This window comes from Mastigoproctus giganteus, chromosome 1 (assembly GCF_048544385.1).
Source record: "Mastigoproctus giganteus isolate SK-2022 chromosome 1, ASM4854438v1, whole genome shotgun sequence".
Classification (NCBI taxonomy): domain Eukaryota; kingdom Metazoa; phylum Arthropoda; class Arachnida; order Uropygi; family Thelyphonidae; genus Mastigoproctus; species Mastigoproctus giganteus.
In genome coordinates, this window is record NC_143575.1 from 86,665,982 (window position 1) to 86,678,826 (window position 12,845).

The following is a 12,845-nucleotide window of genomic DNA, read 5'->3' on the forward strand; positions in this document are numbered from 1 at the left end:
AAATAAGTCATGCTATTTATAAAAAATTACAACTGAATATACCACAGAAGAGAATATCTCTCAAAACATACAGCAGCTGCTTACAGCTGCTTGATAGTTTTCTGAGTCATAATCATAGCCATGCTATATCTGAAACTGCAATATAAAAAGGTGCAATATGTTGAGGTTGCACTGTACCTTTCTAGAAAGGACCTCTCAAACATTTATGCCTATAGCAGGTTTCTGCTACATGGGCTTTTAGGGAGAGAATGAAGGCATTGCTTACTACCAATGCTAACAATGTAAATTAAAAAAACAGTTTATCAACACCTTTTTTCTCTTCTCCTGAGATATACTTGAGTTACTAAATTATTCTTCAACCTTAAATGAATTTTTCATATTTTTAGGTTATGTTTTCAAAAAATACTGATTCACTAAGAAAAGACAACAACTGTTTACAATAATACAACTAAATAGAATTACGAAACCATGTTGATATTCTAGACAAATTTTTGAATCAGCTGGCTTGCTTATTGTTCTTAAGGATTTTTGGTGCATTGGGACCACAGTGAACCAGTTCCAATTGTAAATTGCCTACGTTTAAGGAACACTTCCTTTGATATATTGATACTTTGCTTTTGAAAAGTCTCTCCCTCCCCCCCATCTGCATGACCATGTGATAGTGCTGATGCTGCTTTCGCAGGTTTTCTTATCAAAAGATATTTAGAAGAGCCCAACTGAATCTACTTCTCTAAAACAGATAACAGGTAATCATCTTTTTTAATCCAATTAAAAATTTTTGTCTCCAACTGCATCTCAGCTTTTCTCTATGAACAATTTCTTGTTCAACTCTACAAATTCATGACACTTCCATTCATTTTAAGAGCATCAGTATCAGCACAACTTTTTAAATACAGGCAAGGCTTTTAATACTTTTGGTATAAAACAAGGATGGAACCACTTAAGATTTTTCAACAGAACATTCTTCACATTAAAATGATCTAAAAATTTTTTTGCAGTCATAAAATATGACTGCAAAAAAAACGGTATGCCTTCATATAATGAAGATGTTTATATTGAAATAATTACACTCAAACACCAGCCAAGCAGTTAAAATTTAATATAAAATAAAATAAAATAAGATATAAAATAAATATGATACAAATATCGGTTAAACTAGACTATTACAATAAATACAATAAAATAGGTTAAAACAATTAAAAACAATGCTAAAATCGTTAAAATATACTAAAAATACCGAAGCTTTCGGAGACTACTGTCTCCTTCCTCAACAGTGTACTGTTACTGGCACGACACATCCTTAAGTAGCAGGCCCATGGCACTCAAACACGTGATTCACCAGGTACATAGTCGGCATTTCCCACTTGCGCACCGGAAACGGAAGTGGTTCGGGAGCGTGCCATACAAAATCGATCATCATGTCTGAGGACAACCGCCTCAAACAGGGGGTGTAAATGCATACTCCTGCTCCTGTTAATAGTATTATGACTAGATGCACCGATTCGTAAGCTCTCGAGCCACTTGCGTTCCCAGAACCCATGGGCGCGGTCAGTTATGACCGCGTCCGTTTCCGGTGCGCAAGTGGGAAATGCCGACTATGTGCCTGGTGAATCACGTGTTTGAGTGCCATGGGCCTGTTACTTAAGGATGTGTCGTGCCAGTAACAGTACACTGTTGAGGAAGGAGACAGTGGTCTCTGAAAGCTTCGGTATTTTTTGTATATTTTAACGATTTTAGCATTGTTTTAACCTATATTATTGTAATAGTCTAGTTTAACCGATATTTGTATCATATTTATTTTATATCTTATTTTATTTTATTTTATATTATATTTTATAGTAAAATTTTAACTGCTTGGCTTGTGTTTGAGTGTAATTATTTCAATATGGAATTACCCAGCCCCATAGGTCTTTTTGAAGACAATGAAGATGTTTGTCTTCATGAACTTTCATTTTTCTTATTCCTTTCTTTTAAGAAAACCAATATCCATTTCCTCCCAGGGAACATAGAAGAAACATAGATTGTATAAATATAAAAAAAGTTCAGAAACAGTTTCCAACATATCTATTTTTTATTAATACAAAACAAGGCCAAGAAATAATAATAATAATAACTCCCACAACTGGCGAACCCCAGGAATAGATAACATCCACAACTACTGGTACAAGAAGCTCACTTGCACATACAAGCACATAGCAGAGCAGTTCACCAGAATGATAAGGCACCCAGAAACAATTCTGAAGTTTCTCAGTCAAGGAATCACATATCTGAAGCCTAAAGATGAAGATACAAGAAACCTGGTGAAATACAGGCCAATCATCTGCCTCCTAATGGTGTGTACAAGATCCTGACCAGCTGCATAACCAAGAAGATATCAGACCACTTTGAGAACCAGAACATAATGACCAAATAGCAAAAAGGAAGCAAGTGGACAAGCAAAGGATGCAAGGAGTAATTAACCATAGATGCTGCTGTTATAGAGCAAGCCTACAAGAAGTGCCGCAACCTCTACATGGCCTACATTGATTACTGCAAGACCTTCAACACCGTATCTCATAGCTGGCTAATAGAGACGCAAGATCTACAAAGTCAATCCGATAGTGAAAAATTTCCAAGGAGCAATGATGGTGAAAAGAAGTATCACCATTAAGGCCGAGAACACAACAACCAGACCCCATCAGAAGAGGAATCTTTCAGGGAGATGTGCTGAGTCCACTGTGGTTTTGTCTAGCACTCAACATGCTATCCACCATGCTCAGCGCCAGCAAGTATGGATATAACATCAAAGAAGGAAGGAAAACCTTTACACCCTCACCCACATGATGTACATGGATGACATCAAGCTCTACACGCAACCAAGAAGCAACTCCAGATATGCCAAAGAATTCAGCAAAGATATCAGTATGAAATCTGGTCTAGACAAATGTAAGACCCATGGATTATACCAGGGAAAATTAGTCAGCTGAAACTACAAGCTAAAGACTAGTAGTTTCTCATGACAGAGGGAGAGACTTACAAAAACCTGGGGATGATGCAGGCTCAGCAGTTAGAGCAAAAGGAAATCAAGGCCTGCTTGACGGAAAAATATCATCAGAGACTCAGAAGCGTGCTGAATGGAAAGAATACAATTAAAGCCATAAACACCTATGAGCCTCAGTGCTAACAAACTCCTTTGGGGTCACAGATTGGACTAACACTGAGCTGGAGGATATCATGAGAAAGACAAGGAGAATGATGACCAAGAGCCAACACCACCCAAAGTCAGCCATGGAGAGACTGACAATAGATCGGAAGGAGGGAGGAAGGGGCCTGATAGACCTCATCGAGCAATAGAAAACAGCGATAGCGAACCTGAAGGATTACTTCCAGAAACTATAGCCAGGTGGGAAGGAGCAGCAGTGCATAGCACACGCTTCTTGATTAGACCGGGGTTCGAGCCCGTCACCACCAAATACGGAGGATGCGGAAAGGTCAGGGAATGACCACCGCATATTCCCGGAGCAATATGGCCTTAGTTGCTAATGCTCCTAAAAACCAAATAACAAACAAACAAACTTCCAGAAACATGCTGCAGCATTCTACCAGGCCATAAGGAAGACAGACAAGTGGTATACCCCCACTCAACCTAAGCAAGCAGCCCCCTCCTACCCAGACGGCACAAACCAAGCTAGAATGATGGGCAAAGAAGGCACTCCATGGCAGACACTACAATGACCTCCATCAAGATCACATAGATAAAACTGCTTCCAATGCATGGCTCACAAGTGGGATACTCTTCCCCGAGACCGAAGGATTCATGCCACCATCCGAGACCAGGTAATCAACATAAGAAACTATAGAAAATATATCGCCAAGAAGCCTGGAATGTCAGATGACACATGTCGATGATGCCACCTGGCCTCAGAAATGATCCAACACATCATCATGGGATGCAAGGTGATCACCCAGACTGAGTACACTCGTACACATGACCAGGTAGCCAGGATAATACATCAGAAGTTAGCAAGGAAATATCAGCTGATCAAAGAAAGTGTACCGTACTACAAGTACAAACCCCAGGCAGCACTAGAGATCCTTCCCACAAGCTCTACTGCAACCACACCATAATAGCAAATAAGACAATCCCGCACAACAGACTGGACATAACCCTTGTGGACAAGAAGAAAAAGGCTACCTATCTGATTGACATAGTGCCCATCATTGGCAACCTCCAGAAAATTAATGAGTAAAAAATCAGGAAGTATACAAACCTAAGACAGGAAATCAAAGAGATGTGGCATATGCAACAAGTAATGACATCTCGATCATCATGTCAACCACTGGTATAGTGCCAAAGACCCTACATAACAACCTAGCAGCAATAGGTCTCCCAGTGAACACCTACAAAGAACTCCAGAGAGTCACAATCCCGAACACCTGCAGGATAGTCAGAGAGTTTCTCAACCAAAAGTAACACCAGACAGACATAACAAGCACCCTGTATACTTGGAAGCAATACCTGTCACAAGGTGGAACCCCTAATCAGGGAGAAATAATATAAGAGCTACAATAATAATAATAATAATATTAAATAAATGATATTAATAATATTAAATATACAATATAATATCGGTGTAGATACACCATAGTTAACCCATAAATTTGAACTACGTATGTAGTGTAAAAGGCATCGTTTTAATAGTATCTCATATTGTAGGTGTCTTCAGAATGAGATAGCTGGTATTGCATTACTTCGAATAAATAATGCTTCTCTAGTAGAGAAGACTACTGTTATTTATTTTCAGAGGATACCGCCACCCAGACGATCGTTTCGAAGCTAGCGTGCTTCATCATCAGATGAAGTAGTGCAATACCAGCTATCTCATTGTGAAGGCACCCACAATATGAGATACTATTAAAACGATGCCTTTTACACTACGTACATAGTTCAAATTTATGGGTTAACTATGGTGTATCTACACCGATATTATATAGTTAATTACCAAAACCCATAAGGATTATGCCTTGTGCATTTCGTTTTCAAATATCTAATAATATTAAAATATTTCTGCACTATATATTTTTTAAAGTTGTGTTTTGGAAAACTAACATGATTACCAGCAAGTAAATAGAACTGCATTAAGAAAGGCTGATTACAGACTAAAGGAAAAAAAAAATTTCCTTTAACCATAAGAATAAATGCCTGCTAAATAAATTTCCACCTAATACAATATTGTTGATCAGGAAAGAGAGAGAGAAAGAGAGAATCTTTTATTGCACCCTCTTCAACTGTGACAATTACATGATCGTTGCAATGATCGTTGCAATATTGTGTTGCAATGTCCCTTCACAGCCAATAAGCTAGGGTTAACACTTATAGAGAAAGCTTATATGAATTTATAGAGGGACTGAACAGATAAGTAGATTAAACAGATGAAAGAAACTAATGAATGGGCAACATTTTTTTAAAAAAAATAAGGCTAATAATATATATAAGCTTTGCTTTCCTGCAACATTTAGCCAATATTTTCCTTTAACCAAAAGAATAAATGCCTGCTAAATAAATTCCCACATAATACAATATTGTTGATCTGGAAAGCTTATATGAATTCATAGAGGGATTGAACAGATAAGTAGATTAAACAGATGAAAGAAACTAATGAATGGGCTACATTAAAAAAAAAAAAAACACAACCTGCAATGTTTTGCCAATACTAATAACTACCATAGAATTTTCGAGTATCTCAGTTTCAGAAAAAGATTTCCTACAAGATGCACTATCCACAGAGCAAAATTATGCTTCTTTGAAAGATGAAGACAGCCAAAAATGCCGCTATGATACAATCAAATTTTATAAATTAGGATCCAAAACCATTAATATATATATATCTGCCTTTCCGGAAAACATGTCAGAACAGTATTCAAGAACATTTCTTTCAAATTAATAATAATAAGTGAAACTGTGTAGTGCAACTGCATCATTACTACATAGTTGAATTTTAAGACAAACCAAAGTTTGTATGTGGGCATCAATCATTATTACAATATCTCATATTGTGAAATCCTTCACTAGTTCTCTTCCTCTTATACTTTAAATAAGTAACACTTCTCCATTAGAGAAATCTAACATTACTTATTCTCAGTTGGGTATCAATACTCAGAACTGTCCTGAAGTTATTTGGTTTCTCGTTGGTGGGCGAGTATACACCCAGAACTACAGGATGGAGCATGGCAGACCAACACATTTTAAATTGCTAAAGCTTATTATAATTCCTACAAGGAAATGAGCAATTTTTAATACAGATTATTAAGTTGATTCCAAAGGCATTTTTACCAGCTACTTGGTTTTAAAAATAACTTTGCTTAAGTTTTCCCATTGCTTGTCAGTACACTCTTGGATTATTTTTATAATATTCTGTATTACATGAACTCTCACGGCAACATCACTTGCTTAAATCTCCTCCATGAATTCAGCAATTATTTTAGGTTTCTTGGTGTAAACTTTACTCTTAAAATGGCCCTACAAAAAGTTGGTTGCAGGAAGACTGGGTGACCTGGATGGCCACTCCAGCAGAGAATAATTAAAATTGATGTGCTTGCAAGCAACTGGCAGAACAAATTTGTGTTTACACATACTAAGTAGGCATTTGCCAAATCCTACTGGAACCACACTAACTCTTGATCCTGAAGCTGTGGAGCCAAAAAATTTTCCAATATGGATCCATAATGCTCAGTATTTACTGTAACAGAATTACCAACATCATCATTAAATAAATAATGACCATAAAAACTAAATGATGCAATTCCATGCCACAATCTCAGGAGTGCACAATGGTCTTTTGTCAATCTGCTGTGGATTTCTGTTGGACCAATACCAAAAGTTCTGTATATTTACAAGAGGCACTACACATGCACACAAATTGTGCATATATTACAGATATTTACATATTTTATTTTTTCTGAGTATCATCTTTCAGGAGTAGCATGATGACTAGTTGCAACTAGTTTTCTGGCATGATCACTGCCAGGTTAGTTGGATTGTTGGGGGGGAAAAAAACCTATCCAGTATTAATCTGTAGGGATTAATAGCTTATCCACAAGAAGAATGGCACAACTCAAATATTTTCATTTTTAAGTTTTATAGAAAAATAAACTGCAAAAATGGCAATTTTTTTATCAAAAGAGTGTCACAAGTAAACCTCTAATAATGGACAATAGAAATCACTACTCACTTCAGTCACTACAGGATACACTTGCAGTGAACAACTCATTTGTTAAAAAAAATCCGTTTTTGAGTTGTCACTCTTTTTGCAGATGAGTAATATATTTTACTGGATATATACGTTATCATTATTTCCTATACACTATGGATTCCAGTACAACAGGCTCATTTACTCTCAGTAATATATATATATGATAAAAATAAGCTGATAAATGGAAAGATTTACCTTCTTACTCAAGATACCTTCTCATATAAGTTAGTATCCACTTATGCAAATTTATGCTGAATTGATAGTTAATATAACTTCATTTTTTCCTAAAACTTACTTGAAAAAAGACATTCATAGCTGTAACTATTGTAGAAATTGATAAAGGTGATATAGCTCCTGGTAGTACTTCTCTAAAAGAAAACAAATCTAATTAATAAGGATCATAAGAACACCAGGAAATAATACAGTATTTGGCAGAATAAAATAGGTCCTTATTATATAGAGTATCAGGTAATATTTAGTGTAAGTGCTGTCACTTGAATCAACACAGTCACTTGAATATGTATGTATTGGTTCTTGAACACAATATGGCCAAGAGCAAATCTAGATTGTAGAAAGAGGGGAACAAACCCACACATCACAGAATACTGAATATCAATTTTTTTAGCATATATATACATACATATATATATATATATATATATATATATATATATATTTTTTTTTTTTTTTTTTTAATGCAAATGTGCAAAATACACTATAATTCTGTATTTAATAACTATACATCAAAACAGCTCTCAACTAGTATTATAGTGAAATGTTAGTTGACATTGAATAGTAATATCCATCTGACTGCAGGACAACTATACATAACACAGGAATCTCTGTGTATTAAATAAGCTAAAAATAAGACAAAGTTTTGTAAGTATTATAAAACTAATGCTAATCTGTCTTCATACATCGATAGACACTCTACTATTCATGTTATTATTCAAGCAATTGAGCAGCTGAATAATAATAATGTTCAATCTAGGCTTTTTAAAATGAAAAAAAAAAAAGCTTAAAAAATAGCTAAGGGAAATAAACAGATAAAGACTTTTTCATAAATACTGTTTGTAAAAAAATTATCAAGAAAAAACTTAATAATGAATTATAAAATACTACTACTACCTATCAGGTCATCAGAACCAATTAAAACATCATTAAAACATCTTCTGTAAGTCAAGTAGACTTACAGAAGAAATTAAATATCAAAAATCATTATCATTCTACTCTTCCATTTGGCACTTGTTGAGTCCCTATTTAGATATCATCCTCCATTGTTGTCGATCTCTTGAATCTTACATCATTTGTTGATAACTCTGAAAGCCTGTGTTTTCCTTTAGGCATTGAAGCCATTCTCTTTTGGGTCTTCATGGTGGTCTCTTATCTACAATTCTTCTTGTCAGTACTACATTAGGCAGTCTGTATTGTTTCTTCTGGTTCACATGTCCAAACCACAAGTTGTTTTTTGTAAATCTGCTCTATTATTCTGCATTCAAAATTTAGATCCCTCCTTACTTGTTCATTAGTTTTATGTTCTCTCCAATTTGTTTTATTGATTTTCCTTAGACATCTCATTTCAAATGACATTATTTTTTGCCTTTCTTTCTTATTTATTCTCCAATTCTCTGATCCATAAATTTCTGTGGGTATGATGACAGTTTCATATATTTTAATTTTTAGACTATTTGAGATTTTATTGCTCTTCCATATGTTTTTGAGTTTGTTCATGTTTGTCCATCCGATGTTCAGTCTGTGATTAATTTGGTCAATATTACTTAGGTTTCTGGTTATTAGAGAGCCCAGGTATACAAATTTTTGTACTTGTTCTATTTGTTGATTTTGGATGTTTATGTATTCTATTTTTTTTCCCGATTTGCATTACTTTCGTTTTATTTATATTAATATTAATTCCATAATGCTTCCATAATGGTTACATTTTTTCCATTTATTATTGTGCCTCTTTTTTCTTCAATTGATTTCATTAGTTCTTCTAGGTAGATATTAAATAGATATGGAGATAAAGGGCATCCCTGCATTATTCCTTTCTCTATTTCAAATTTCTCTGTTTTAAGGTTGTTGAATTTTACTACTGCTCTTGTATTTTTGTATAAATTGTTTACAAACATGATTATTTCATGATCAAGTGGGATTTTTTGTAGTTGCTTCATTAAATTTTCTCTGTTTACAGAGTCAAATACCTGATTGAAATTGATGAAGCACAGACAAAGAGGTTTCTTCTTATTCCAATATTTTTTTGCAATGATGTTTAGTGTGAATATTTGGTCTATTGTTGATCTGTCTTTTCTAAATCCTGCTTGTTCTTCCCCTATTGTTTCTTAGGTATCCTATTTTATAAGATCCTTATATTTTATATATATGGTTTAATAGGGTAATGGGTCTATAATTCTGACAATTTTCTTTATCTCCTTTTTTGTGTATAGGTACTATTATTCCACTTTTCCAATCTTCTGGTCTTTCACCTGTAAATAAATTAGATTAAACAATTGTGTGAGGTGTTTTAACATTGCATCGCCTCTGAATTTCCATAGTTCAACTTGGATACCATCATTTCTGGGTGCCTTGTCATTCTTCATTTGGCTAATTGCTTTCTGAACTTCTTTTGTTATCGAGGGTGCTTTATCTCTTCCATTATCTAAGGCAAGACCATTTTTTCCTTCCCCTTTGAACAGGGTTTGGTAATATTCTTTCCATATTTTTTAAATTTCTTGTGTGTTTCCTGTTTTTATTTTTGTCAGTGTTTACGGGATGTATGTTTTAGAGAGTTCCTTTATAACCCAGTAAGTTGTTTTAGAGTCATGATGTTTATTTCCCTCTTTGCACTGCTTTGCTTTGTCTTCCAAACATTTCCTTTTAGCAGCTTTACATAGGTTGTCTATTTTGTTTTTTAGGGCTTTATATGTTTCCTTTTTTGTCTTGACTATTTTCTTTGTTTAGGATGTTTTTCATTTGTCCTTTTTTCCATCCATACATCTAAAATTTCTGCTGTAATCCAAGTATTATTTGGTTTTAGTTTTGTTCTCAAGGTTTCTAAGGCTGCATCTTTAGTTTTCTCCCATATATTTTCCACAGATAATGAATAGTTTATATCTTTTAACTTTTCTTGTTGTTGTTGTTGTTGTTTTGGTTTTTAGGAGCATTAGCAACTAAGGCTATATTGCTCCGGGGATATGCGGTGGTCATTCCCTGACCTTTCCGCATCCTCCGTATTTGGTGGTGACGGGCTCGAACCCCGGTCTAATCAAGAAGCGTGTGCTACGCACTGCTGCTCCTTCCCACCTGGCTACGGAGGCACCTAACTTTTCTTGTAGTGTTATCCCATAAATTTCCTTTATTTTGTCTTCTTCAAATTGTGATATATTTAATGTTGCTCTATTGTTCTTTGGCTTCATATTTTTAAATTTCCATTTAATTGTTGCTGCTATCAGTTCATGGTTGGTGTCAAAATCTGTACTTCTAAGAGTTTTAACATTTTGAATGGATGATATCAAAAATAACAATGCAAAATTCCTAATTGTATATTTATAATTTAATAATAAAACTTCAGTGGGGGTTTAAGTTTATCACTTATGTAAGAACAGTTATGTAAAAAATACACATAAATTATTAAAGATAACCATTAATAATTTAGACAACACTAGATTTATAAATAATAATTCTCCAGTACTGGAGGCAGTCTAATCTCTTGGTAATGATGTCTGCCATATGGGAATACATGGATTCAATAATTTTGTTTACCACTTCGTTTACATGTTTACCTATCTCTAGTAGTTATCAAATTAGTATTTAATTTAGCACTACAATGATTTTCATAAGTTTTTAAAATGCAATAAAACATATCGTTTGGGGTATGTTGAAATTGTCTTTTCAATAACTATGTCTACAATGTTGTTTGTTTGTTATTTGGTTTTTAGGAGCATTAGCAACTAAGGCCATATTGCTCCGGGATATGCGGTGGTCATTCCTTGACCTTTCCGCATCCTCCGTATTTGGTGGTGACGGGCTCGAACCCCGGTCTAATCAAGAAGCGTGCGCTATGCACTGCTGCTCCTTCCCACCTGGCTACGGAGGCGCCATGTCTACAATGGTTCATCATTATTTATTCAAAATGGGAGAAATGAGAAATAGAAATGAGATGGGTAATTCATATGTGGTAGATAACCTTTACTGACATCATTATGAAATGAATCTACACCGTAACATTATTATGCATAATGTGGATGACCTTATAACGATTAATCAAACTAATTTAAAAGAAACAAGTTAGTTAATTGCGCAGTGTGTTACAGTTTATAGTATTAGCAAATATTACTAATTCATAGTTTATAACAAAAAAAAAAGGGAAAAAAAAGCAACAACTTTTATGCATACACTAAGAACATTTTGTTTCCGCACATCTGTTACATTACCCATTCATTCTTCTAACCAGTGTATGGCAATAAACATGACATGCAATGCTTTAGCAACAACATATGGTATATGGATAGCCTATGTGATATGTAAGGGAAAAAATAATTGTCAGATTTCTAATGGTGTGATTTTAATAAAATTTGGGATGGCTTGACAAATCTTTCTAAAAGACTAAACATAAAATTTCATGAAAATCCAACCACCAGGAGCCAAAAGAATTACATTACATGCAGATGGATAGATGGAAGGACAAGATGAAGACAATAGGCACATTATGCATATATGCTAATGTGCCTAAAAATTGCAGATGCCGGTATCCTTTGTTTAGAGCAATAGATATGTCCCAAAAAATTGCCATACTTATGACATTATACATGCCAAAATTGTCATGTATAATGTCATAAAAAAGTTATCACTCTAAAGATTTTTCAGTTATTATTTTTAATAACTGAACTACAAATTATAAACATTTGTAGTTCAGTTATTAAAAATAAAATAAAACTGTAAAAAAAAAAAAGATCATTAAAAACTCACCAAAAAGGGAAATTATTTCACAGATTTATTATCTGTGTTGGAGATAGCCTCATCACTTTTGCAGGATGCATGCATGAACTACTGGAAGCATACATCAATGTGTTCTACTGGAAGCATACTTTTGCTTGGTGCTGATAATGAACTTTTTCTAAAAAATACATCTGATGTGTCTGCACAGTACTAGACTTCTGTGTCTCCTTATAAATTTCCTGGCAACAATCAATTGCCTGATTCAAGTTGCTGCCATGCACACACACTCTTGTTTACTATGGGATACATCTCTTTAATATCTGACTACACCTCATCATTTAAAGTGAAAACTTATTCTTTTTTGTTGTAATTTGATGAGTGATCTGTCCCGGGTTTCTTTCATTCTTTCTAATTCAAGTAAGTCTTCATTTGACAGAGATTCACTATGTGAATTTAAAAACTCTATCACAACCCTCCTCAACAGTGAAGCCCACATCTTGTGAAAGTTTAATATTATCCATTATTACAGCTATTTGTTCATCAAAGCCTTGGAAATCATTCACACTTTTTGGCCATATTTTCCATCACACTAAATTCAATTCAAGCAATTGAATTCAATGTTGTACATTTGATTTCATCCCAAAATTCTCCAATACTGTTAATGGCATGCAAGATGTA

At 34.4% G+C, this 12,845-nt stretch overlaps 1 protein-coding gene across 1 annotated transcript in view; it reads right to left on the reverse strand.

Annotated features, from left to right (window-relative positions):
- Window positions 1-12,845, reverse strand: part of LOC150090969 (uncharacterized) — a 206,047-nt gene that overhangs the window by 88,759 nt on the left and 104,443 nt on the right. The window contains exon 13 of the mRNA XM_090378931.1: window positions 7,528-7,600. Coding sequence (XP_090235057.1) covers window positions 7,528-7,600 — 73 coding nt within the window. The remainder of the gene's footprint in view (window positions 1-7,527; window positions 7,601-12,845) is intronic.